The sequence below is a fragment of the Neophocaena asiaeorientalis genome, unplaced genomic scaffold (assembly GCF_003031525.2).
Source record: "Neophocaena asiaeorientalis asiaeorientalis breed wild unplaced genomic scaffold, Neophocaena_asiaeorientalis_V1.1 scaffold45, whole genome shotgun sequence".
Classification (NCBI taxonomy): domain Eukaryota; kingdom Metazoa; phylum Chordata; class Mammalia; order Artiodactyla; family Phocoenidae; genus Neophocaena; species Neophocaena asiaeorientalis.
The window spans coordinates 2,872,759-2,899,067 of NW_020174642.1; the positions used below are offsets into that span (position 1 = coordinate 2,872,759).

Here is a 26,309-nt window from a genome sequence, read left to right on the forward strand (position 1 = left end):
ATATATATATATATATATATATATGCTGTTTTTGTTTTTGCAATGAAGATCTTATTTCTCCTTGAATTTTATTTCATTTTTTGGTTTAATCCTTTCTTCCTTCCTAGTTGAATTAAGTACAGTTAGTAACTTCCATCTCTCATCTATCTTTCCATTTATTCTTTGATGTACATATTCATCAAACATTTATCGAATGCATCCTGTGTGCCAGGTTCTTTGCATCTCCAGCATCTAGTAAAGATGAATAGGAAGCAACCTTGAAGAGGCTTTGTTAGGGAAGGACATGTACTTCTAAATGATTACACTTGCAAGATAGGATTAGGGGAGGAAAGGCACACTTTTCCTAGGAAGTAGCTGAATCTCGACGGGTGTTTTGATCCCTTCAGTTCCTCTGTGCTTTTATGCCCTTTCTCCTCCCTGCTCTTTGGAGCAGTGTAGTCCCGTAAGTACCTTCCTCCCACCACTTGAGTAATACACACCACTGCAGTGGCTTAGTTGGTGATGACACTTTTGGTGTGTTGTTCAGCAAGGTATGCAAATCTGACTGTCTTGCCAAAGCCCAAGTTTCTGATTATTTCGAGGCATATTTTTAAAAAATTTCTCCTAACCCAGTCAGACTGATATTTTTGCTAAACCCATACACTGATGCTTAGAAGATTCACAGAATCTAAATTGGCTTTTCTCATAACGCTTTTGTCTCTACTGTCAATATCCTTTGCTGATTCTTACCTCCTTGGTCTCCCTGTCATTCCAGTGCTGTCCCCCTTCTACTCTCTGAACAGGATGAAATATAAGGCGGAGGCAGTGAACTGAATTGTGCATGAAGGAGAGCAATCAACAAGACAGGTACAGCTCCATGATGTCTACCTGATGCCTGCTCTCACTATCAGTTTCATGAGCTGTGGCATTTCATTTACTTGCTGCCATAGTAACCAGGACTCCTGCCAATCTTCTTGTTTCCCATCTTTTATTCATCTGTAAGTGCATCTGGAGGGGAATGAGGAGGAAAGAAATGGAAATCTCCCAGTAAAAGGATTGTGGATTTTGGAATGTTCTCAGAGTAGCAAACATGGGTACCTTAATTTTGGCATTTTCCCAGCTGTTCAGGCAGTATTAACCACAAGTAGTCACCTGTTGTGATTGTCATTTCACATTCAGGGAGGGCTCCATTATTACTGTGAGAAAAGTGGAGCATTTATGTTCCTTAAATTAGAGTTGAAGGAGATCATTGCTGAAAATCCTTTATAAACTACAGTTCAGCCAGAATCATTCATCTTTGGAGTGGTGAGAGGCTAGCCAGCTTCCTACTAGAATGTGGTTTTCACCTTTGTCCACACCTGGGGAGCTTTGAAAAATCCTAGTGCCCAAGATTTTTGAATCCCCAATAGACCAATAGAATCAAAATATCTGAGGATGAGACATAGGCATCTTATTTTAAAAGCGCCCCAGATGATTCTAATGTGCTCTAGAGGAATGCCTTGGTAATTTTGCCCTTTTCCTTTGACTTACCCGAATCACAAAGGGAATGGTTGGTTATATGCAAATGAGCCGCCACTTTTGGCCTTAAATGGCCTCTGAATGACATTCTTTGAGTTGAGACCTTGGAAAGAAGTGGGTTTATTAAGGAACAAAACTGCATTATGGTTGAACTACTCATGTTTACTGATAACCTAGGCACATAAGTAATTGACAACTAGTAAATTCATGTGAAGTTGGATCTCATGTAATCATGACTTCCTTCTTGCTCTCTGTGTTAGTTCTTTAACTTTATTCATTTATAGCCTTTTGATACCAATGCCGGTATTTATGTCTCTATGTGGACTAGCTGCAGGGGTCCCTTGGATGCCCATTGCATTTAAGGTAAGTCCAGTTTATGATTTAAAGACATTCTGCCTACCTTGCAGCTGAAGGTACTTTACCGATCATCCTATTATTTTTTATTTATTTTTTGTGGTACGCGGGCCTCTCACTGCTGTGGCCTCTCCCATTGCGGAGCACAGGCTCCGGACGCGCAGGCTCAGCGGCCGCGGCTCACGGGCCTAGCCGTTCCGCGGCATGGCGTGTGGGATCTTCCTGGACCGGGGCACGAACCTGTGTCCCCTGCGTCGGCAGGTGGACTCTCAACCACTGTGCCCCCAGGAAAGCCCGATCCTATTATTTTTATATTTGCAAATTCAGCCATGCTACGAACTGTGACTCTACTTCATTTGCACTTTGCTGTTGGCACGGCATTAATCTATGCTGAATCTGGCAGTCGTTGGACCCTTATTCCTCTGATTTTTTTCTTCCATTCTTCCCTGGGTTCTTTTTATTTTCATCATATCATCCAAAGAATACATTTTGGTGTCAGATTTCCCAGATCTCAAGAATCTGAGTCTTGGCTGCATGGCAGTAGAATGGGCAGGCCCCTCTTATTTTTCACATCATCTTGCTTTCATTGGCTGTTGTGTTTTCAAGGCCACAGTTGGCCTTTTCCCATCACATCTCTTTGGTCTGCTCTGATTCTAGAATCAGAGATCAGAGATCTCTGGGCTCCTGACTTCGAGATTCCAGTTTTTCCTCTGATTCCCAAGAGACAGAGCAGCCAGGTGTAAGAGCTCATGATGCTGGAAGTATAGCTTACAAAGCTCTTTCAGTAACCGCTGAAAAGCTATCCATCTACACCTCCCTGATTATTATATTTTTTAAAACGTATATGGATATGGAATCAGTATGGATATGGCATGAGTTCTAAATGTTGAGGCATAGTTTCAGGGCTTTGACACAGAATTCACAAACTGTGGCATCTAGTAAGATAGCAATTGGCATAGACTCAGGGGAAGAAATTCTTCTTAAAACAGAAAACTGAATTCGCTCCCACCCCCACCTCAAAAGTTTTAAAATCACCTTTTCATTGCTCATTGTGAGAGAAATCAGATAATAAAGTGCAGAAAGAAGAGAACAGAATACTCCTCTCATCTTACTACCTAAGGAAAACTGGTATCATTTAGCTGTATATTCATCCAGACTTTTAAAATATATGTATCTTAGTACTTTTTTTCTTTTGGAAAAAACTGGACTGACCCTACATGCTGGGTTTTTTTCTTTATTTTATTATTATAATATTTTCATGTCAGTATGTAAGGATCAGCATTCCTTTTGTTTTAATGGCTGCATAGTACTTGTTCAATCAGTAAAAATAATTTATTGAACCAGACTCCTATTAATGAAGAACTACATTTCCATTTATTCACTATCCTAATAATTTTGTGGTATTTTCATAGCTAAATCCTTGTGCGTGGGTATGACAGTTTTCATAGAGCAATTTCCTAGAAGTGGCTGTAGCATTGAAGGCATACATATTTTAAACTAATATATATTGCCAAATTGCCCTCCAGAAAGTTTACGTTTTTACTAAAAGTGTGTTTGAAGAAACTAAATCTTAACGTTCTGGGCAAAAAAAATATTGCCGCGAGTGGAAAAAAGCAATGACTTCTACCTGTACCGAGTACAGTGTCCACATTGATTCTACCCCAAATATAAATTCCATCAGAACCTTCTTAATCCAGACCTGCTCTGAGAGGACCCTAACTAACGCTCCTTCTACCTCTTGAAGAGGTGTTCTTCAGCCTTTAGAGTCTGGCTGAGGCCTGCCATCTCCAAACCACCAGTCAGAAGTGTTTCACCCTCCCTTTATTAGTTACTTACGTGTGTCTGCATATCTACATCACAGACTTCTAAAGGGCAGGGACTTTGTGTTTCATATCCCCGTGGCCATCCTTTTGGAGGTGGATTTCACAGTGAGCAACTTGGAAATACCTGTCTTGAGGGAGGCACTTTGAGAGGAATGTTTGTGGATAGCTATTAGGTTGAGCCTTAAGAAATGGTCAGTATTTGGACTGTTCTTGATCCTTCCAAATGGCAGTTTCGTAAGGTTCAACCTATATTTCTGATACCCACAGAGTTTGATATATTTATAAGAAGTCATCCAGTTTGTACTCACTCCATTTCCAGATGTGGATGTATACACCTTCTCTTTTACAGCTGATTTATGCCATTAAGATTATTTTTAAATTGTTCTGCAATGGAGAGTTCTAGATGCCCCCACATACTTGTTTCTCATGAATATGAGTATGTATACTGAATATCATATTCATGAGTGCTTTTCACTTAGTACGTGCTTCAGCAACTCCTAGGGCTCTATTGCTTTAACGGTTAAATGACCACTTGATATGTCTGAACTGTGAATTTGCAGTATTTAACATTATTTTTAAATTTTGAGATATTTTCGGTTTGCAGAGTACACAACAGTGGCTTATAAAAAGAAACAGGTTTTCACCTCATTAGAGTATTTGTTACTTTCCCAGTACACTTGATGTGTATTGGTTCCCGTCTCTTCTTCTCCTGTCCTCTCCCCCGCTTTTTAAAGTCTGTTAAGTCTTTGTTCATAGTTATTTTATATATTTTTAAATAAATGGTTTAATGATTCATGGGCAAAGTAGTAGAGCAGTTAAAAGATCTCAAGTGTTTTCTATCGTTGACCTTTAAAAAATCTTTGAGTTACTTTTCTAGTCACTTAACCTACAAGTTATATAGTGTATAATAGTTCATCATAGGTAAGTATACTCATGTTCCAGCATGTATTTATGTATCTTTACTTTTTTTAGTGTTCTAGACTTGCCCTTACTGCATTTTATTCTAATTTTTAAAATAGCTTCTGTGCTTAGTAATTTTTATCCTTAATTACTGGGAGGACTGCAGCTCTTGATTCAATAAATTGTGGGGCAAAGAGGTTCTACTGAGTCATAAAAATATTTGATAAAACAATTCCCATGGAATCATTCCCAAAGTTGGGCTCTGTAGATGTTAGGGCTGGCACCTCACACATTTTGAGGTAGGTGGTGTCCATTCTCTGCTTCCAACTGAGGTCTGCTAGTGGCAGAGCTTTCCCTGGAAGCTGGTTCTTCTGTTGAAAGCTGTGCTCACAGATTTTCTTTTTCAAATTGCTGTGAGACTCTCAATGCGGAATTTCCAGGTACATTCTCTCTATTTGGAAATGTAAATTTCAAGGAAATTTTCTTAAGGAGATTAACCTTGGAATTAAGATGCAGCGTCGGTTGGGAAAGGCTTTTACATTTACATTTTCACAGGTTTTGACAGTTTTCTGACCTGGCTCCACCTTCCCTAAATCCTGCTTGCTCCTGGGAGTTGCACTACTCTTTGTAGAGTGAGAAGGGTGAGGGGTAGGTAGATGCTTCACGCCATTAAATGTTGTGGATTCTATGTGGTTTTCATTTCCTGGTGGGCCATGAGGGTGTTGTCGTGATAGCTGGGTGCACCCTAGGGCCACTGGTTCAAAACCGTCTTTGCCAGAGAGTCTAATTTACAAGATAATTTTGTTGAAAAGCTTCTCTTCTGGGATGAAAATAAGTTTAATTAGATTAAACACTGGTCGTTGACCAATGGTGTTTATGATAGTCACATGAATTCTTAGCTTATAAATAACCTTACTGAATGGGGATTTTATTTGAGGGGCAAGTAGAGATGTCCTTCCTTTTATTTTCCTCATCTCCTTGCTCTTTATTCTTTTTTATAGAAACTTTGCCCATTAGAATCCCTAGAACTGCAGTTTGCAAAATGTGATCTGAGGAGCCTTGGACTTCCCAGAGACCTTTTCAGGGGGTCACTGCAAAAGCAATAGTGGGTAAAACAGCTGGTGCCTTCACATAAATCTAGGCACCACCAGCAAACTTTACTAGTAGTGTATTCCTCACCACCATGCAATTGTAGTGTTTGTAAAAAGGCGGTTGCACTTCAGAATGATGAGTGGTGCCAGAATAGTATTGGAATTTAATCTCAGCAGGGCCTTTAGAAGTCGAAAAGTCTAACTTCCCACCTGGTGCAAAGATTGAAATGACGGTCTTCCCATATCTTTGCATTTCGAGTGATGGGAAGGTCAGTTCTTTACAAGGCAGCCTATTTCACTCTCATATAGCTGTAATTTTCAGAAATGTGTTCTTGTTTATACATCAATGCTCTGTTTCTCTGTAATTTTTACCTTTTGATTCCAGTTTCTCAGTGTCCAATCCAAATAAAACATACCTATCTTTTACATAGTAGCCCTGAAAATATTTGAAGTTAGCTGTGGGGTTTTCCCAAAGCCTTCTTTTGTAGCCTGAACACCAGTAGGTCCAGTAATTAATAATAATAATATCAAAATTTGGTTTTAATTTTGTCTAGGATGAACTTTCTTTAAGTATTGTTTAGTGTAAATTCTTTGGATAGTATTATATCTTATCACAGATAATTAGAACAATCCAGGTTTAGCATTTATGCTTATGTATGTTAGTACTTTATATTTCTGAAATACATGAAATATTTAGTTTCACTTCTGTTAGATGAATTCTGGATTCTTTTAAACCGTAGTATTGGTATTAACAGCGTTTTGGCACTACATGAAATAAACAGAAAAACGCTAGTACTGTAATGTTGCTTCAGTATTATGGTCACTACCCTGATAGTGAGGTATGTTGTATATGAAAAGTGGCTTCAAATTGTATTAGAGAAACGAGGAAACTTCCAGTCCCTCAGGGGGGAAAATGAGAGTAAGTAAGCAAGAGACCCTCTTGGGGAGGTACATTTGATAACGCTTATTTATTCAACCACCATTTCTAGCGCCCGCTCCGGACTCTTGTAGATTTGGGGAGTACAGTTATGTACAAGATAGACAAAAGTGCTTGCTCTCCTGAAGCTTACATTCCCGTGATGAAAGGATATTCATAAATTGCTGTGTAGAAGTAAATGAGAATGACATAAAAAGTCCCTGAGGTGGGTGGGGCACTCTCGGGTGACGAGGATATCAGAAGAAAAGAGAGACTTTTTAAAAACTTTGTGCCCCCAGGATATTTTGAGAATTGTGACATAAATGTTGTTTGTGAGAGGCTTATAGAGACAGAAAATTTGTTGAGAACCACTAATTTAGCACATGAGGAAACTGAGGCACAACTTTAAAATGGATACATTTTAATAATCTATTATTAAATGTAATAATTTAAAGAGTGGCATAGCATTAGTGAAGGAGCTGCGACTGGAGTCCAGGTTTCCTAGTTCCCGTTCACATTTCATTCACTGTTTCTTTTCCATACTTTTTTTGTCCAAGTGAACGTTTTTGGCTCTCCAATCTGTGCTGTAACAGAATTGTGTTTCATTGACATATGGTGGGTTGGAGGAAAGTCTTAAGGAGCTGCTTTCAGATGGGGTGAGAGAAGCCCGTAAGGAGCACATGCGCACAACCTCTCTTTAGAATAGTTGGAATTAAAGGGTTCAGAGACCTTGTAAATGAGAATTACGCCAGCAAGATCGTGTGCTTCCTGTAGACCATATGTTTTTACAAATTGAACATTGTGCTGTGTTGAGCAGAGCTTTTTTTTTTCTTTTCGAAGCCTAAAATTTTTATTTTAATAGACTTAGAAGTTTCACCAATGAGGGAAGTTGAAAGCCTGGATTGATTAGATTAGGAGCTTGGTGGGTGGAATGGTGATTTTGTAGAATCCCTTCTGAATCCTGTGGTGATTTGAACAGTCAGGCTGATGTTCCTTATTAGGTTGGCGCCCTGTGTTTCTGCCTGCGGACCCATCCCATGGGGAACTCACTGTCTGTAGCTCAGTGGCCCAGGCTCATGGTATTATCTGTGGTACATTTTAGGGTGAGTGGATTGAGGCCTTGCCAGCTTCCCTCAGTCCATTACACTGTAGAGCAGAGGTTGGCCAGATAGTAACTAATTTAGACTTTGAGGGTCATATAGTCTCTGCTGTAATTTCAAGTCTGCTTTTAGCATGAAAGCAGCCATGGACACTATGTAAATGCATGAGCTGGCTGTGTTCCAGTAGAACTTTATTTGCGAAAGGAGGTAGTGAGCTAGATTTGGCCCACAGGCCCTGGATTGCTGACCCGTGACTTAAGAGTGACGAGGTAGGTATATGGGACTAGTTGAGCAGCTCCCTTAATAAACAGGAAGTCTTTTAACCCCTCCTTCATCTTTTTAACTTTTGGGTCATTTGAATTACAGTGAAATGAATGTGGCCATTCAAACAGTCTGCAATTTGACCTTGACATGCCGAAGTTAAAATGTGTTTTGATATTTTCCCAAGTTACATTCTTGTTAGGTGGCCTTTCCCCTTTTTTGGACAGAAGCAAATCTTATTATACAAGCTCTTACTTCAGAAGAGGATGCTCCATGTTTCATACTGTAAACTCTTCAGTTGGAATTTAAACAAGAGGCATTGAGATATATTCCTTTTTAATCGGGCAACACTGAATTAAAATTTATGATTTGGGTAGCTAATCAGAAGACTGTAATCAAAGTGTGTTTTTTTGTGTGTGTGTGTGTGTGTGTGTGTGTGTGTGTGTGTGTGTTTGTGTTCTCCCTTACCCATTCTTTATTTGGATAGACTGTTCATCTACTTATCATAAGTTAATTGATGCAATATCGAGTCAAGAAATAGCATTTTTAATGAAATGAAATATTACCCTGCTGTTAGTAATGAGGTTTCTGCAAAATACTGAAACGTCTGTGAACTAATGAAATGTGAGAAGAATTTAGGCTCTGTTTGATTTAGAACTATATAAAAATATTTGTTTACAATCGTAAGGAGAAATTGCCATAGACTTTTTACCTAGTTAGTGTTAATGCAAAGAGATTTTGGCCCTTATTTTTGTTTTCAGGAAGTTTCTGTTTATCATGAGGCTGCTTAAATATATAAATACACATAATTTTCAGTAGGAATTTAAAAAATCCCTAGTGGGCTACAATATGAAATAAAAGTAGAAATTTTATTTCTACACCTTAAACTAATACTTAGTGCATTCACAGCATTTTAGCAGTATTTGTCAGAAAGAAAATATACAGGTATATAGTGGATTTTCTTCAGTTACTAGAGTGTACACTTAAAATTGTTCTGCAGTTTTCTTCTCATTTGATCCAAAATGAGCCACTGGAAGGTAGCCTTTCCTTAAGTTCACTCCTGCATTGAAGATTTCTCTGCTTGCATTTCTTCACTTATGTCTGAGGAGAAGTACTCTTTTCCTTGCCAGGGTGTCCTCTGGCCTCCTCCCCCGATTTGACTTTTGTCAGTGTTCCTTTTCTTTGCATCAGGCTCTTCCACTTGTTAACTGCCATGTAATCTCAAAGTCATGACATCTCTCAGAGGCCCAGTTTCCAAATCTATCAACCTTCTTGGCTCCTTTTTTTGTGTGTGGTGAAGATTAAATATGTACCAATAAAACACTAGATCTGTGTTGATCACGTAGCAGTTACGCAGCAAATCATGTTGGCCATCGATGATGATGTTTAAAACATCCGACATTTTATCCTTCGACTGGTTCATTCCCCTTTAACTGCTAACTTCCTTGTGTTTTCTCTCTCCTCAAAGTTGACTCAAATTTGTTTGCCCCTCAGGCTCTAGAGCTTTCTCTTTCTGTCACCTCTACCTTTGCAATCTAGCTTTTAGCCCCATCTTGCTAAGTGACCGTGCAGTCACTGTGCTGTGGTTTTTTCTTTATCTCCATCCTGTCATTCTGGAGGCTGCCTCTTCCCTTAGTTTCTGTGACAAGGCAGGTCTGGTTTTCCTTTTGCTGTTTGCTTCTCTGACTTTGAGTCCTCTTGTCAGCCCCCAAATGTTTGCACTCCCCCCGCACCCCGTTCTGTTGTTGGTCTCTTTTCTTCTCTCCCCACCCCCTCCCTCAGTGCCCTCACTCCTCGCAGGGTTTCAGATAGCCCTTCTCTGCAGATGACTGTTAAATGTGTAATTCTAGCCTGCCCTGTTGTTTTGAGCTTAAGGTTTACATCTTGAGAGGTCAGCCTGGAGGAACTGTGGGCATCTCAGACTCAGCATGTCCTAAACCAGAGTCATCTTTTGTGTCCCCAGCCACTTGTCCCCAGATTTCCCTTTAGCTGTTAATAATAATCCCATTCTCCCAGCCACCATGTTTGGTGCCCCTCTTTTGCCACGCCTCTCCCTCATTTTCCACATTCCGTTAGTTGTGTCTTCTCAAGTTTACCCCTATAAATTGTCTTTTCTTCCAAAAGTTTTTGGTGTATACATGTGCATAGAGGGCTATCTGGAAGGAAATTCACCAGAATATTTGAAGTCTTTTATCTCTGGATGATGGGATTTTATATTGTTTCAATTTTGGTTTTTAGTAACAGGTATTGATTGTTTATATACTTGGACCCAACCTACGATCTTAACTTCTCAGTCCTCCTTGTCCTGTACTTCATCAGATGGGACTCCTAGCTGTTTTCCTCAATACTTTCTTGTCTCTGCTCTTTTACCCAATGCCTGGTTTGTTTGTTCTTTGCATCTCCCATTGTCATTTTCCAGGGCTCCCCTCCAGACCGCTTTCTTTAATGGAACCCTTCTTCCAACTCAATGTGCTTTCTCTTTTCATGAGCTCTCTGGTCCCTATGTCACTTCCGGTGTTCTGCCTTCTGGCCTTCTTACATGGGTTTTTGAGTTCATGTCTTTCTTAGATTGTAAGCTCCATGCGGGCAGAGATTGGGTCTTACTCATCCTTTCTCCCTTTTGGTTACAATCTCTCAGTTTTTCTTTGGGAGACAACCCCTTTTCCCACTGACTGTCTATGGTTTTGGTGAGATGGTCAAAGTGTCCTGCCAAGAGGATGCTTTCCCTGGAATTTGAATTTTGAATCATGGGCTACAAGGACTGACAGTGATTGGCGCTGATTCATCCTGGCCAAGGTGCTCTGAAGACAACACTCATTAGTTCCTGCCTCCCAGATCCCTGGAGCTGCTCTGGTCCCTGAACTCTCCGAGGCCTGCTGCTTCAGATTTTCCTTCGTATCTGTGAGCTATCTCATATCCTTATGATAAATGTGTCTTTCTCTCTCTTTTTTTTTTTTTTAAACTTTGTTAGCCAAAAGTAGTTTCTGTTGCTTTTACCCAAAGATCCCTACCAATAGAGCTGTTATGATTGGAACTGAGCACACTTGATCATTCTAGTTCTTACATTGATTCTGATGTGTTTTTTTCTTCTTTTTAAAAACAAAACCAAAAACCAGCCAGAGACCGCTGCTGCTTTGAAGCGTACACTTGAAACCCTGATGGACAGAGGGGCTGTGGTGAGGAACTTGGAGAACCTGGGCGAGCGTGCGCTTCCTTATAGGATCTCCGCCCACAGTCAGCAGCACACCAGGGGAGGGTAAGTCCTTCGTGAGTCACTGGACACGTGCCTTTGGTGGGCTCCGTAAAGAGCGCTGTGTAATTCATCTCAGGAGTTATTAGACGCTCATAGTCAGATCCCCACTGCGCCAGGTGGTGTGCAGTTACGTTCCCCAGCAATGTTGTGTTGCAGATGGGATGCATTTATGCTGACCCACAGTAAGCTAATCAGAGCTCCCAAAGAGGTCATGCCAGCAGTAATACATTTATAAGCTTTTGATTGTGGGAAACTTTTCTCGTCAACTTAAGCACTGTTTTCCCCTGGCATTTCTTTAACTTTCGCCTTTAAAACACCTCATTGAGCAATGTGTTGTCCACCTACTCAGTGCATCCTTTGTAAATATGAAGGTTGCAGATAACAAGCAAAATGTACTTATTACTAATGTGTATAACCAGAGCCTAAAATCCCCAATAGGAAAATGGTTTTACCTATTCCAGCCAATTTTAATCACAATTTTCTGTAATGGGACCTTTTTCTCACATAGTATATAGCGAGTTCCTCAAACATGTCAAGGATTTGATTTTATAGTGATACCTATCCTTGTAGAAATTCTTCAAGGTCAGTTTGTTGGGTTGGTTTGCCGCTTCTGTAAACTCATGCCCAAGGTTTCTGGTTTGGAGGAAGAATCTTATTTTGTTGGGTTTCCTAGAAGTAGGTGATAGAGAAATGGGAATCAGTTTTTAGCGGAGCAGGGAAAGTCCAGGACTAGAAGACTTGATTCTCCATCTGGGGCTCCCAGCTGTGTGGCCTAGACCAAGTCACTTGGCTTCCTTGGATACTGAACTCAGGTGGTCGTTCTCCCATCCACTCTGTCACAGTGGTCAAATGAAATCACCTCTGAAGATGTGTTCTGTGGACAGTACTGGGTGTTGTATGGTGCTGCTTTTAGTCATGTGGGGCGAGCATCCTTGTGCAGGTTTGCTACACGTGATGGGCCCGAGTAAAGTCACATCTGACGCCGGGCTTTCTTACTGCTTGTAAACCTTCTGCCGAGACGTGGCACAGACTGCACGCTTCTTTTGATTGCTTCACCTTGTTTTGTGCTGGCGTTCAGCTTCTTGAGAGCACCTCTGAAGAGTGTGCCTGCGGCGTTGCTAGGCAACCTGAAATGCTCGGTGCCTTATTCCTCTCCGCAGTCATAACAACAGTAAGCAGTGGAGACTGTGTGTATAACTTTTTTTTAAACTTAAATCAAACAAAGGGGTTTGGTTTTAATAGCAAGGCTATGAATCCTTTTGCCTTTTTTTTTTTTTTTTTTTTTAAGAGAAGCATATAAAATTTGGCCAAGAGTTATTAGCCAGGTTCTGTTATGGAAGGCACTGAACAGGGAGAGAAGTCAGTTTCCTCATTATGTGCTTTCAGGGATGTACAGTAGGAATGCTTTCTTCTGCCCGCTTTCCAAGTAGAGGATTTGACCTTGTTGAGGGCTAGTGTGACCAGCATCCTGGAATTTGCATTTCTCACAGTGCGTGGGTAGCGCTGCTGCTGCTACTGTGAGGACCACACTTTGAGAACTGCCGCATTGATTCATCTGGTTTTCAGGCCTCTGTGTGCAGTGCTGGGGTAGGGTGGTACTCCTTCTCCTTTATGGGTAGAATAAACTCAGATCTGGGAAGAGCTGCTGACAACCCCAGACCTACATTCCGGATTCCTGACAAGGTGCTGGTGCCCCACCAAGGGCTGTGTTGCCGTCACTTAGTTCATTTATAGTTAAGGATTTTACTTCTGGGTGGTTTTTCTGTTGGTTTGTTTTTTTACTTTCAGACTCCTCAGAGAAGAAGAAGCAGCATCCTTAAAATATACCATACTGTGTCTATTATACATCAACATAAAAAGGTGGTGCCTAGCCCCAGTGGGGGAGGTTCATGTTTTAAGTTTGCTTTTCTGAGGATAAATCAGTATCTGGTATTTATTTGCTTGAGGTAGTGTTTTCCAAAGTGTGGTCTCTGAAATGCTAGTGATACAGATATGCTCCACCAAAAATGGAGGGTGTGTGTGATCAGTCAGATGTGGGAAGCCTTAAAAAAAAAAAAAAAAGTGAAAAAAAGTGACTTTCCTGGCAGTCCACTGTTAAGACTCTGAGCTTCCGCTGCAGGGGGCGCGGGTTTAGATCCCTGGTCGGGGAACTAAGATCCCACATGCCGCGCATACCGCGCAGCGCGGCCAAAAAAAAAAAAAAAAGATGTGGGAAGCCTTGCATGATCTAATCCTGGAAATTCACAACACACCTTAGCATATAAATGGTGAGAAGCCTTTCCATAAGATGCCCTAGTTTGTCAATTTTACTTGACCATGTTACTTTGTTTTTGTAACACTCACTAATGTTCTTCACAGTGGCTTTTGGTAAATGAGACGAGGGGCTAGTGTAGTTGGGAGTTCCCTGGTTTGGAGATTGAATATTGAGTGGCGTGTCAGATGGCTGCATTGTGGAGCTTAAGTTAGTCTGATATTCCCTTAGCTGCAGCCAGTCCTCCCGTAGTCACTAACCCCAGTGACGTTTGTAGTAGGCATTTTGTTCACTTGTCAAGTTCTTTTTGTGCACTGACATAGCCACAGAAGGCATTACAAGCATGTACAAAGGAGACTATGTGCCCCAGTGTGTTAGGTGCTGGGAAGGTTCACTTCTATGAAGTGGTTGAGAAGAAACAGGGTGGACTTGTGTGTTATGCATTTATTAGCATTCAGAAGTTTTGGGCTCTTTTCAAACAGCCCTGGAGGCCGTGAAACGTATCTGTAATTTTGGTGGGGCACTGGTTTGACTCCTGAGGTTGATATGTTGAGAGCCAGTTTTTTAACTGGCTAACGAGTGAGCCCTAGATGCCCTGCATGAATCCACATTGCATTGTGGTCCTGTTGGTTTTAAGTGTTTGTTGCTTTTACATTTTGTGGGAAGAAATGGTATATCCTAGTGGCATTCCTAGGTCTCAGGATGGTTCTTAGGATCGTTGTGGTTCTTGATCTCAAGGAGTTTTCACTTGAATTAAAGACATGACTGCATATGGCTAACTTAGGCACCAGCCAAGGGGCTGTAAGCGCAGGGGCCCAGCACAGAACCGTCCCTCTGACCGAGGCTGACAGCCAGGCGTCTCTCTTGCAGTTACTTCCATCATGTTGAGTGACTGCCTCCCATCTCACCTCCTTCCCCCGAATCCATACCCCTGCTACACACATGCCAAGCAGGCCTGCCCGAAAGAAGAATGGACTGAGAGAGTGCTTAGGGTAGGAGAGATAGTGCTACTTTAGGGTTATTTGGGAAGCTTTCCAAAAGGAAGAGGTGGTACCTTAAAAATGGTACCTGGTGTTTATTATTATATCAAGCCTGTTACCAGTTTATGCCAAAAAAGATAATCATTATATTCCAAATATTAACGTAGTCAGTCCTGACTTTGGGAACAGGTTACATTCCAGGAATTTGTCTGTAAGTTTATTGTTTATAACTGGGAACCTGTTTTCCCATTGGAACAACTTGATGGTTAAGTTCCCAGGCTGATCCACAGAAACTTACTTAAACGCATAATCTCTGAGGGTCAATAGAATTGGACGAGTCATTTATGTCCCCTAGTGACAGGGAAGAGTTGACCGGATGCCCTCTTGCTGTTTGGGCCAGGTTGGGATGGTTGGGAAGTTTGGGTCTTCGGACCGTTTTTCCCGACAGAGGCTTCTGGCCTCACTCACCACCCATTTCACGAGGCAGCGTCTGTAAACCACTGGAGCATGATTAGGAGCTGGGGGTAGAGTGGGGGGTCGGGGGTGGGGAATGGTCTTAGAGGGGCTGGGATTTATTCTCAGCTCTGGATTTGCTTTGGTCTCCTGGGGGCCCCCCCAGATTATCTTTCCTTTGTGCTTTCACATGCTCACCTTCGTACCCTCATCAACTCTCTGGGAAAGGCAAGGTGGTTGTTGTGGAAAATTCTTTCTGTATTCCTTGGTGTCTAAAAGGGGACAGTGTTACACAGGCAGAAGGGAGTAAGTGCTCATTTAGACCCTTGCTCAGAAGAGGCAGGTTTTTACTGAATCACAGTATCAGTCACCCTCTGCCAGAACTGCCTTAGCATCTTCCTCCAGGGCTGCACAGACTGATTTAAGGCTCTGTTTCCACTAGATGGGGCTGGACTGAGACTAAGAGGGATTTCTGGTGCAGGAGAGGGAACCTTAGAAGAAACCGTAGTCTATAATGCAGCGATGGGCTTGTGCCTGTTTGTAAAAGGATGCCCCAGATTGCTTTGACTGTTTTTACCACCTCTGCTTTCACTGCAGTGCGATTGGGCTGACTTCAGAATGTGTGTGTATGAGAACTCTTAAGTAGTGAAGGAGGTTTTTCTTGCCTGTTTTGTCCCTCCTTTGTCTGTTCTCATGTGTTTAAAATGTGAATAGGTGCTTATAGCAAAGATCTGCGGGCCTACATATAAGACACCCTTCTGTTTACGGGTAAGCAGAATGATAAAAATAACTGGCTCTATGGTGAATCAGTGGAATTTTACTGACTTGCTCTCCAAATGTGTCTGCAGCTAACTCCAAGAGTGCTGGCACCCTCTCTAGAGGAGATTGATTCTCCTCTGTAGTTTTCCCGTTAGCTAACGTTTCTATGTTCTTGTGCTTTCCTGCCAGCGTTAAGTCCAGGCCAGCATCCTGACCCCATTCTTGTGTGTAGGTGCTTCACGATGGGGTTTCAGGGCAGGGCTGCTGTGGCCTTGGAGGTTTCCTTTTAGTGGCAGTGTCCCAAGATTTGTAAGAATTCTGCAGCAGGTTTGGTAGTTTTTAAAATGTATGAGACCCAACGGATTTTAAAAAAGGAATGGGGCTTTTCCATGCAGAGGCTGTCTTGGTTTTAAGGAGAATAATTCACTGCTTCAGTGAAGCCTGAATCCAGCAAGGTTTAACCGATACAGTCTAGGAACTCGCATTCAAACGGATCTGTTTCCTATGTTCCAAAAGGCTTGAAGAGGCTTCCTGGCTACAAATCCCTCTCCTCTCCCTCCCCCACCCCACTCACGGGGAGCCACTGAGCGCTTCAGTGGAAATTTCCACTCATCTGCGAGGGGGAGGGCGAGGCTGTGAGTGAGTGTGTGACTGAGAGAGACAGACAAAGAAAACTCACATTCAAGCAGGCACTTTCTATGGACAACTTGTAACTGTAGGGTGAAGACGGAAGTGAAATAAAAACCAAATAGAACCTTTAGCGTTTAGGTGCATTGCAAGAAGCCACTCGGGTGGGTGAGGGCTGGCAGGCTGCAGAGCCTTGTGTCAGGAGGCCACTGAGTGGTTTGCTGGTCTTGTTGCCTAGAGAGGAGGGCAGAAAGGACGCCGAGGGCTGCTGGCTCCCTCGAGAAGCTGAGCTGGGGATGGAGTATGCTTGGTGGCACTGGGCTCAGTCTGTCCTGGGCAAGCCCTTTCTCTGGGTCTTCTCAGATCTCTTTGGGGTTTCAGTCATGTAGTGGAGAGTTTTGTAGTGCGTGTCTTAAGAAATATAGAAAGGGTTAACTGTCACCTTCAAGACCACGTGGGCAGTTCTGCCTACGAGATGGTTCCCTGTTCCTCCAACTTTTGAACATGGGACTGTGATGAGAAATGCACTAGTGTACTGAACCTTTTTTTGTCCTTTCTCTCCTTGCCGGTATCCATCATTTCCTTGCTTCTACTTCTGCAGCATTGGTGTCACCTAAAATCCAAGTGCTTTTCTATAGAAAAGAGAGAAGCTGATGTCTACCTTGCGGATGAATTGATTCTATAATGAGAACCACATGTGGGACAAAACACCTTGAAATGTCAACATCACTGGGTTTTGTGCTGAAGGCGAGAGCAGTGCTACCCTGGCTACCTGGTGTGCAGAACCATTTCACTGGTGCTACTGAACATGTAGTTGGAGGTGCTGGGAATGTAGACTGTAATTAGATTTGAGATTGCTAGACTGGATTTTTCCAAAATGATTGGTTCATATATTGATTTAATCACTGATTAGAGTAAATGTGGAGAATGGAAAACTGGCTATTTGGAGAACTTGATTTTTTTTTTTTTCCTTATTTGAATGTCAGCTTTTGGGCATGTCTAGGCAGTTGTAATTATAGTCATAATTGTAAACTACCTTGAGTGGGGAGCTTATCCCGAGAATGGAGATACGAGTCTACATGTTAGACGTGTTACAACGTTTGGTCTTGTGTTTTGATTCTGCGTAGCTAGGTTAGGGGAAGAAGCAAACATTGTTATCTCATTGTGGGATAAAGGTGGAGCAGATTCCTCTGGAGATACCGAGCCCCTCTTTTGGCCCCCTTCCTTGAACAGCAGCTCGTCTGTATTTCAGAATGGCTTCTCCACGGCAGATTTCAGTGGGATGTAGGGAGTTCTGAGGTTGTTTTGTCAACCTAATTCCTATTTTTGCAGGTCTGTTATGGACCTGTGTTGTCATGGGAAAGGGATCTTTGCAGGCATCAGAAGCTGCCCAGACCTACAACTCCAAGTAGGCTGTTTCTGGGCTTCACTTCTCGTTGTCATTCCTTAGGTCACCTGTGGTTAGAAAACCCCACTAATGTGTACAAAATAGGTAACTAACAAGAACCTGCTGTATAAAAAAATAAATAAAATGAAATTCAAAAATTCAAAAAGTAAAGAAAAACCCAGTAGCTAGGAGTCAGGTGTCCATGACCGCCGCGTCATTTCCACAGTCTCCTGCGGGACTGGGAGATGTGTGCAGGTCTTGGAAGCCTGGGTTTCTGCTAGCACTGTGGCCCTTGTGACTTCTCTCCCCAGCTGAACTTAATGTTCCAGGGGGTCAAGGCCATGTGTACCTCATCTTTTTAGTCTCCTGAGGTTTGCCCATAGTAGATGTTCATTGATGGTTAAGTTTGTCCAAGATAAATCAGTGAGAAGAAGAATATATCCTGGCAGTAACCAAGAATTGGTCAGTGCATCTCTGTGTGGGAAAGCCTTAAAGGACTATTGACCTGTGTGCTTGGGCCGCTAAGGCAGATAGAGATTGTCCTGGACTCCTGCTTGTTTCCCTCACAGTGGGGAGGGACAGCTTGGTTCCCTGGAGGGAGATGTGGAGGTAAGAGGTTAGCTATTATTTAAAATTAATTTGCCCAGGCTCTAGGCATGTGGGCTTCAGTAGTTGTGGCACACGGGCTCAGTAGTTGTGGCTCGTGGGCTCAGTAGTTGTGGCTCATGGGCTCTAGAGCACAGGCTCAGTAGTTGTGGGCTTAGTTGCTCAGCGGCATGTGGGATCTTCCTGCATCAGGGCTCAAACCCGTGTCCCCTGCATTGGCGGGTAGATTCTTAACCACTGCGCCACCAGGGAAGTCCAAGAGGTTAGCTTTTAACTGTGAATGTAAGGTTAGCTTTCAACTCTGAATACAGTAAGATCTGTCCATCTCTGAGCCACTCCTAGCCCCTTCTCTGTCTTGGTGGTGTTTCCTTTTTGTGGAAATTTCCACAGTGCAATAAGGAGCATGGGAGTAGAAGCAGTCTTGCCCACATGCGCCCCAGGCGTAGATCAACAGTGTGATAAGCATGAAATGACTGTCACAGCTGTGGCTGTGGGCACTAACCCATTTGCATCTTGGCCAGTGCTTTTGTTTGGGTTTGGTTGCTGGATGAGTGTCCTGACTGGTAGAGGGAAGGCAGAGTAGCTAAAAGAAGGTAAAGGCTGGAGGGGTTTTGGTAGTAACAGAGCCTCCTGAAGCCAAGCTTAGGGTTCCCAGACCTTTTTCTAGTGCTTTTCTTTATCCTTGAGAAACCTTCAGAATGCCAATTGCTGGCTAGCAAGAGATGTAGTTGACAGAGTGGGAGCTGAGGGGTCTGGAGTCTGGATCCTGCCTCTCCCTTTGTGACCTGGTGCAGATCAGTTCCCTTGAAAGCAGCGGAAGGGGTTGGACTGCGTCGTCTTCACGATCCTCTCCCCCTTCACTGGGGTTCTGTAACCCAGTGATCCCAAAGTTCTCTGTGGCTTCTTATGTCCTGGAGTCAAAAGATGTACTCTTAGAATCCTGGCTGAGGCAGCTTAGTAACTGAGTGACCTTGAACTAACGACTTAATCATTATAAAATTCAAAGGGATAATGTGTAGGAAACCACTTTGAACAGTGCTAGTTGTTGCTGGGGAGAAGGCTGCTGGGCCCACATCAGCACCCAGCACCACTTCCTCTTGCACTTCCTGAGTTGCCACATGGAGTGGAGCTTCCGCTTCCTCCTCCTCTCCCTCAGGAACTGTTTAAAAGAAAGTTCTATCTAAGACACTTGCCTTTACATTTCTGAAATAATATCTGGCCTCTAGTTTACATCCTTGGGTATTCTTTTTACCCTTATCACAAAATGGTATCCAAAAAGCTTTGGGTTATTTCTTAGCATTATTTGGTGAATGCCAGTGTATGGAGGATACTGCTCAGGAAGACTGCACGTTAACTGATTTGTGGGCAGATGAGTTGCTTGTTGGCTATCGTAAACACACTCTCTCTTAGAAACATGTTTAGACTCAGAGGCTAGCCCACAAAAATACCTCTGTGGTGTAGAAGAATGGAAAATGGAAGAAGACAATGCTTGCTGAACCCCAGATATGGTATCTGAGTAACTTGAATACTTGACCGTAAAGACGGGCAGGCTTAACTCACTAGAGCAAGAGACACCTGTGTACCCTCTGGTGGGGGGAATGTGGAGCATTTACAGGGCTGGCAGTGGTAACTGTGCCCAGAGCATGTCAGGCCCTCGCTAAGCATTTCCCTCCATATGTTACCCTGTGTAATAGATGGCATTTCACAGTGCACTACCTCCGGCTATCAGGGCTTAAAGTGGAGTAAAGCAAAAGAGGAAGACACTTCTAGGGAAACTAGACGAAAAGCAAGGAAAGAGGAAGGAGCTCAGAGAGGACATATATGTGTTTAAAGAAAAACTGCTGCTATAGAATGAAGTATTGTGGGATGTTAACAGACAGAGGGTGAGGTCATAACTTGTCCATGGTAGCTAGGCAAGACATTTTGATGTATACTGGATGAAAGAACAAATGGATAAAAAAAGGGAAGAGAGATGCTGGAGGCCATGTTGAATGAGAGCATTCCCAGCCCTGGCCACCAGGCAGCCATAATTATTGGGGGTTGGAGGAGTGGGAAAAGTGCTGAGAGTTGACAAGGAGAAGGTAATTTAAGGTCGATTACACTTTTTTTTACATCTTTATTGGAGTATAGTTGCTTTACAATGGTGTGTTATTTTCTGCTTTATAACAAAGTGAATCAGTTATACGTATACATACGTTCCCATATCTCTTCCCTCTGCGTCTCCCTCCCTCCCACCCTCCCTATCCCACCCCTCCAGGTGGTCACGAAGCACCGAGCTGATCTCCTTGTGCTATGCGGCTGCTTCCCACTAGCTATCTGTTTTACGTTTGGTAGTGTATATATGTCCATGCCACTCTCTCACTTTGTCACAGCTTTCCCTTCCCCCTCCCCATATCCTCAAGTCCATGCTCTAGTAGGTCTGTGTCTTTATTCCCATCTTACCCCTAGGTGCTTCATACACTTATTTTTTAGGCTCTAATTCAGATCCTTACTCAAGGTAAGTAATCAATAATTAACCATTGAACAAATGAGCAGTTCTTAAGTTGGGTGATTGCTACCGTAGTGCCTGCTTTGTGGAGTAGAAATAAACAAGTAGAATTAAACCTTGGAAGATTTGGCCAGGTTGGTGTGTAATTTTCAGAGTAAGCCCAAATTGTGGTCTCATTGTTGAGCACACGTGCAAGTCAGTGATCAAGAAGTTTGCCAGGTCGTGGAGGAATTGGCATTTTTTTTTCATTTCTTCGTTGTTGTTATTTTTTGCGGTACGCAGGCCTCTTACTGTCGTGGCCTCTCCCGTCACGGAGCACAGGCTCCGGACACGCAGGCTCAGCGGCCATGGTTCACGGGCCCAGCCGCTCCCGGACCGGGGCACGAACCCGCGTCCCCTGCATCGGCAGACGGACTCTCAACCACTGCGCCACCAGGGAAGCCCGGAATTGGCATTTTTATTTCATTTCTTCGTTGTTGTTATTTTTTGCGGTACGCAGGCCTCTTACTGTCGTGGCCTCTCCCGTCGCGGAGCACAGGCTCCGGACACGCAGGCTCAGCGGCCACGGCTCACGGGCCTAGCCGCTCCGCGGCATGTGGGATCCTCCCGGACCGGGGCACGAACCCGTGTCCCCTGCATCGGCAGGTGGACTCCCAACCACTGCGCCACCAGGGAAGTCCTTTATTTCATTTCTTGAAAAACCCTCGGCGTCTTCATCAGCTTTAGTTACTCCTCATCACCACCACTCTATATCGAGTCATTCACCAAGTCCTGCTCATTCAACTTCTACATACCATTTTAAAATCAACAGCTTTGTAGAGGTATAAATGACACATAATAAACTGCACATATATGTAAACCCCTGAAATCACCACAATCAAGATGATAAACTGGTCACCCCTAAGGTTTCCTCCTGCCTCCTGTGGTCCTTCCTTCCACTTATCCGCCATCTGATCTCCTTTCTTTCACTATAGATTAGCTTATATTTTGTAAAATCTTATTTAGATAGAATCAGGCAGTATGTACTCTTTTTTACTCTAGTTTCTTTTACTCAGCGAAATTATTATGAGATTCATCAGTGGTATGTATTAATAGTTTATTCCTTTTTATTGCTGAGTAGTATGCCATTTTATGGACATACTACAGTTTGCTTATCAGTTTACATGTTAATGGATATTTGTGTTATTTCCAGTTTCGGGTTGTTACAAGTAAAGCTGCTATGAACATCGATGTAGAAGTTGTTCTGTGGGCATATGCTTTAATTTTCTTGGGTAAACCTAGGAATGGAATGGCTTGATCTTAATGGCAGGTGTATGTTTAACTTTTTAAGAGACTGCCACACTGGTTTCCAAAGTTGGTTGTATCATTTTGCATTCCCACCAGCAGTGTATGAGAGTGTCAGTTCCTCTACATGCTCACCACACTTGGTATGGTCATTTTTTAGCCATTCTAGTAGGTAACTCTTTGTGGTTTTAGTTTGCATTTCTCTAACGACTAGTGGTATTAAGCATCTTTTCATATGCTTCTTCGCCATTGTATATCTTCAGTGAAATGCCTTTTCAAATTTTATGTCCATTTTTAAAAATTGTTTTTTTAATTAAACTTTGAGAGTTTTTAATATTCTAGAAATAAGTCCTTTATCAAATATGAGTTTGCAAGTCCCAGTGCATGGCTTGTCTTCTTATTATCTTAAGAGTATCTTTCAAAGAGCAGTTTTTAATTTTGATGAAGTCTAAGATATCAAATTTTTCTTTTATGGATTGTGCTTTTGGTGTCATGTCTAAGGAATCTTTGCTTAACCCAAGGTCACAAGGATTTTCTCCTGTGTTTTCTTCTAGTTTTCTAGCTTTGTGTTTTATGTTTAGATTCGGGTTCTAGTTTGAGTTAATTTTTGTATATGGTACAAGCATGGATCAAAGAGCTCATTTTTTTGCCTGTGGATATCAAATTGTTCCAGCACCTTTTGTTGAAAGGACTGTCCTTTCTTTACTGAATTGCCTTTGCACCTTTGTGCAATTTTGTTTAAAATCTTTTCATTTATGTTTATGAGGGATGTTGGTCTGTTTTTTTCTTTTCTTATAGTGTCTTTGTGTGGTCTTGGTACCAGGGTAATGCTGACTTCACAGGACAAGTTCAAAAGTGTTGTCCTACTTTCCAGACCAATTTGTATCAGAATTGGTATTTTTTTCTTAAACATTTGGTAGAGTTTGCCAGTGAAACCATTTGTGCCTATAGTTATCCTTGTGGGAAGGTTTTTAACTACAAATTTAATTTCTTTGATAGATATAGAGCTATTCAGGTCATCTGTTCCTTTTTGAGTGAGTTTTGATAGTTTGTATTTTTCAAGGAATTTCAGTTCGGTTGTCAATTTATTGCAAAAGTTTTTTTTATGATATTCCCTTATCATTCTTTTAATATCTGTAAACTTTGTAGTCGTTTCACCTTTCTTATTCCTAAGTACCGGTAATTTGTATCTTATCTCTTTTTACTTATCAATCCGATTGGAATTGTATCAGTTTTATTGATCTCAGTGAACTAGTATTTGGTTTCACTGATGTTCTCTATTGTTTTTCCTGCTTCAGGGATTTGTGCTCTGATTTTTATTATTTTCTTTTTTGGTCTTACTTTGCATTTAATTTGCTCTTCTTTTCCTAGTTTCTTAAGGTGGAAGCTGAGGTCATTGATTTGAGGCCCTTCTTCTAGTCTTACATAGATGTTTAGTGCTGTAAGTTTACTGCTAAGTACTGCTTTAGTGGCATTCTCCAAATTTGATGTGTTGTTTTCATTTTCATTCAATTCAAAGTATTTTGTAATTTCCCTTTTGATTTCTTCTTTGACCCATAGGTTATTTAGATATATGTTTAGTTTCCAAGTATTTGGAGATTTTCTCAAGATTTTTCTGTATGACTCGAATCCCTTTAGATGTATTGAAAATGAACCCATATTCTGGGCTCATTTTATGGCCAGAATATGGTCGTCCTTGGTAAATGTTTTGTATGCCCTTGAGAACCAATATGTATCTTGCTGTTGTTGGGTGGAGGGGTCTATAAATGTCAGAGCCAGTTGGTTGAGGGTGGTGTTTGCTTCTTCTCTAACCTTGCTGGTTTTCTGTATACTAGGTCTGTTGATTACTGAGGAATGTTAAGAGTTTCCACCTATAATTGTGGATTTGTCTCTTTCTCTTTTCAGTTCTGTTAGTTTTTACTTTCTGTATGTTGTGGCTCTGTTATCTGTAAGTACACATTTAGGAATTTTGTGTCTTCTTGGTGAACCCATCGTTAAGTATTGTCTCTTTTTTCCCCTGATAATTTTTTTTTGCTCAGAAGTCTCCTTTGTCTGATATTACTGTAGCCACTTCAACTCTCTTTTGGTTAGTGTTTTTGCATGATATATATTTTTCTGTGTTTAACTTTTAATTATTTTTACTTGAATAACTTTCCCACTAGGCTTGTGAATGGTCACATGGGAAGTTCGGAATTTTTCATATGAGTTTTGAACCCTCTCCTTGTGTAGAACTACACAAAATGCCATACTTTTTCTAATAACGTTCTTCCTTGCTGAATTTGTTCATTTTTACTTTGGTCTTTCCTGCTTTCTGTGAGAATTCCACCTTTCATGCCAACACACCACTGTGAAATATTTACTGTGGACCTGATGTATGTTAGCCTATGTTCAAGGTGCTGGGGATGTAGCAACAAAGTCCTTCTTCCTAGGGCAGTTATGTTTCAGTGGAGTGAGACAGACTGTAAACAAATATACACTGTGTTAGTGGTGATAAAGTGCTATGGGGAAAAAAATAAAGCATTAAGAAAGGGAGGTAAGAGGGATGAGGCTGGGTGGGTGGGGCAGAAGGGCTGTCTGACAAGGTGACTTTTGGACAAGACGTGATGGAAGTGAGGGATGAACTGTGTGGAACTAGGGTGAAGAATATTTCTGGTAGAGGCACAAAGAGTGCAAAGACCTAGGATGGGAATATGCTTGGGAGAAGAGTGTGGCTGGAACCAAATAAGTGGTGTCAAAGGTCATCTGAACCAGCTGGAACATTGTAGAATTCTGAAATACTGCGCTGAAAACTGTCCTTTAACAGCACCATGGTCCAAACCAAACAGTACAAGTGAGGCTTCAACTTTTGCAATAGAGCATGGGTGGGGTGGGCAGGGAATAGAGACACTTATTCCTTTGCATCAGCATACAGCAAACTACTGATAAAGTTATTAAGACTGAAGACCAGTGAGCTGTATGAGATGTCTGTCTGTATTAGTCTGGTCTGAGGAGATGAATGTTAAATTCTTTCTGTCACCCAAGATTCAAGCAGTTTTCTTTTGTTCCTTGTCAGTTCTTGAATGTGCTGGATAGTCTTAGATGAGTCCCAGGCCTTTCTTAACCTTTTTCTAGTTTGTGAAGTATGGCTGATACTTACTGTCTCTTAGGTGCGTTAAGTCACTTGTAAAATCCTTTGGAAAATTAGAAGACTCATAGATGTTTTCACAGAAGGCATCAACTAATGGTTTGAAGAATTCAGTGGAGTGTCATGGGAAAGGCCGTAGGAAAGGGGGGTCGGGCACAGCACTACACTTAGGTTCAGCTGGTCAGCTGGCAGTTTCTGTTTTGACAAAGATGTGTATGTGTGTTTGTAGGTAGTTGATGTCTGTATGTGGAGAGGAGTAAAACAAAAACATAGACCAAAATAGTGGGATTGCTGTATTTCAGAAGGCAGCACATTCACAAATTTTTATTTTATTGCAGGTATTTCTTGGTGGATTTTTACGCACCGACAACAACTGTTGAAGGCATAATGGAGCATTTGTCTCGAGACATTGATGTGATTAGACCAAATATTGTAAAACACCCTCTGACCCAGGAAGTGAAAGAGTGTGAAGGGATCGTCCCAGTCCCACTTGAAGAAAAGCTGTATTCCACCAAGAAGAGGAAGTGAGAAGATTCACCAGATTTTAGCCTTCTATTTAATTCTCTCACTTTAGAGCACCATGGATTAATAACTGACCAGCCTGATCTTTATGTAAGAGGGTGCTTTCAGTGCCCTTTGATTTTTCTAAGGTACTTTTAGTTCTTGATCCCCTTTGCTGTGAAAAGTCGGGCAGTGGCCTCCTTAGAGCCACTTTGTAATATATGGCATCAGCGCTCCCTGCTCGATTGTGTTTCACGAATGTAATTTGTCAGTGAGGACTTTGCCCTACAGCAGCACTAACACTGCTTTGAAGAGCAAAGATTATAAAAACCACTTTGGATTACACGCTAGTCATTCAGACTGTATACCACCATGCAAAATAAAAATTTAAGACCATCGTATTATATGAGTAACTTTTGATCAGAGTGAAAGTCTGATTTTAAAGAACTTTTGCCTCGTCACCTCCCCCAGCACTGTGCCCCATCCAAAGCCTCACAGCTCCAGTCTGCCCAGAATGCTGGCAGCGTGTGGGCGGGGCTCCCGGTTACCAGCGCAGGTTCAAGACTGGGAGAAGCCACGGTGAGGGCAGGTGGGATGTGTCTGTCCCTTGACTCCTGGGCAGTCACTTTTCCTTTTCTCTCATAATTAACTTGT

At 42.1% G+C, this 26,309-nt stretch overlaps 1 protein-coding gene across 1 annotated transcript in view; it reads left to right on the forward strand.

Annotated features, from left to right (window-relative positions):
* Positions 1–26,064, forward strand: part of MRPS6 (mitochondrial ribosomal protein S6) — a 92,842-nt gene extending 66,778 nt beyond the window's left edge. The window contains exons 5-6 of the mRNA XM_024758416.1: positions 11,059–11,198; positions 25,493–26,064. Coding sequence (XP_024614184.1) covers positions 11,059–11,198; positions 25,493–25,682 — 330 coding nt within the window. The 3' untranslated portion in view covers positions 25,683–26,064. The remainder of the gene's footprint in view (positions 1–11,058; positions 11,199–25,492) is intronic.
* Positions 26,065–26,309: the final 245 nt, after the last annotated feature.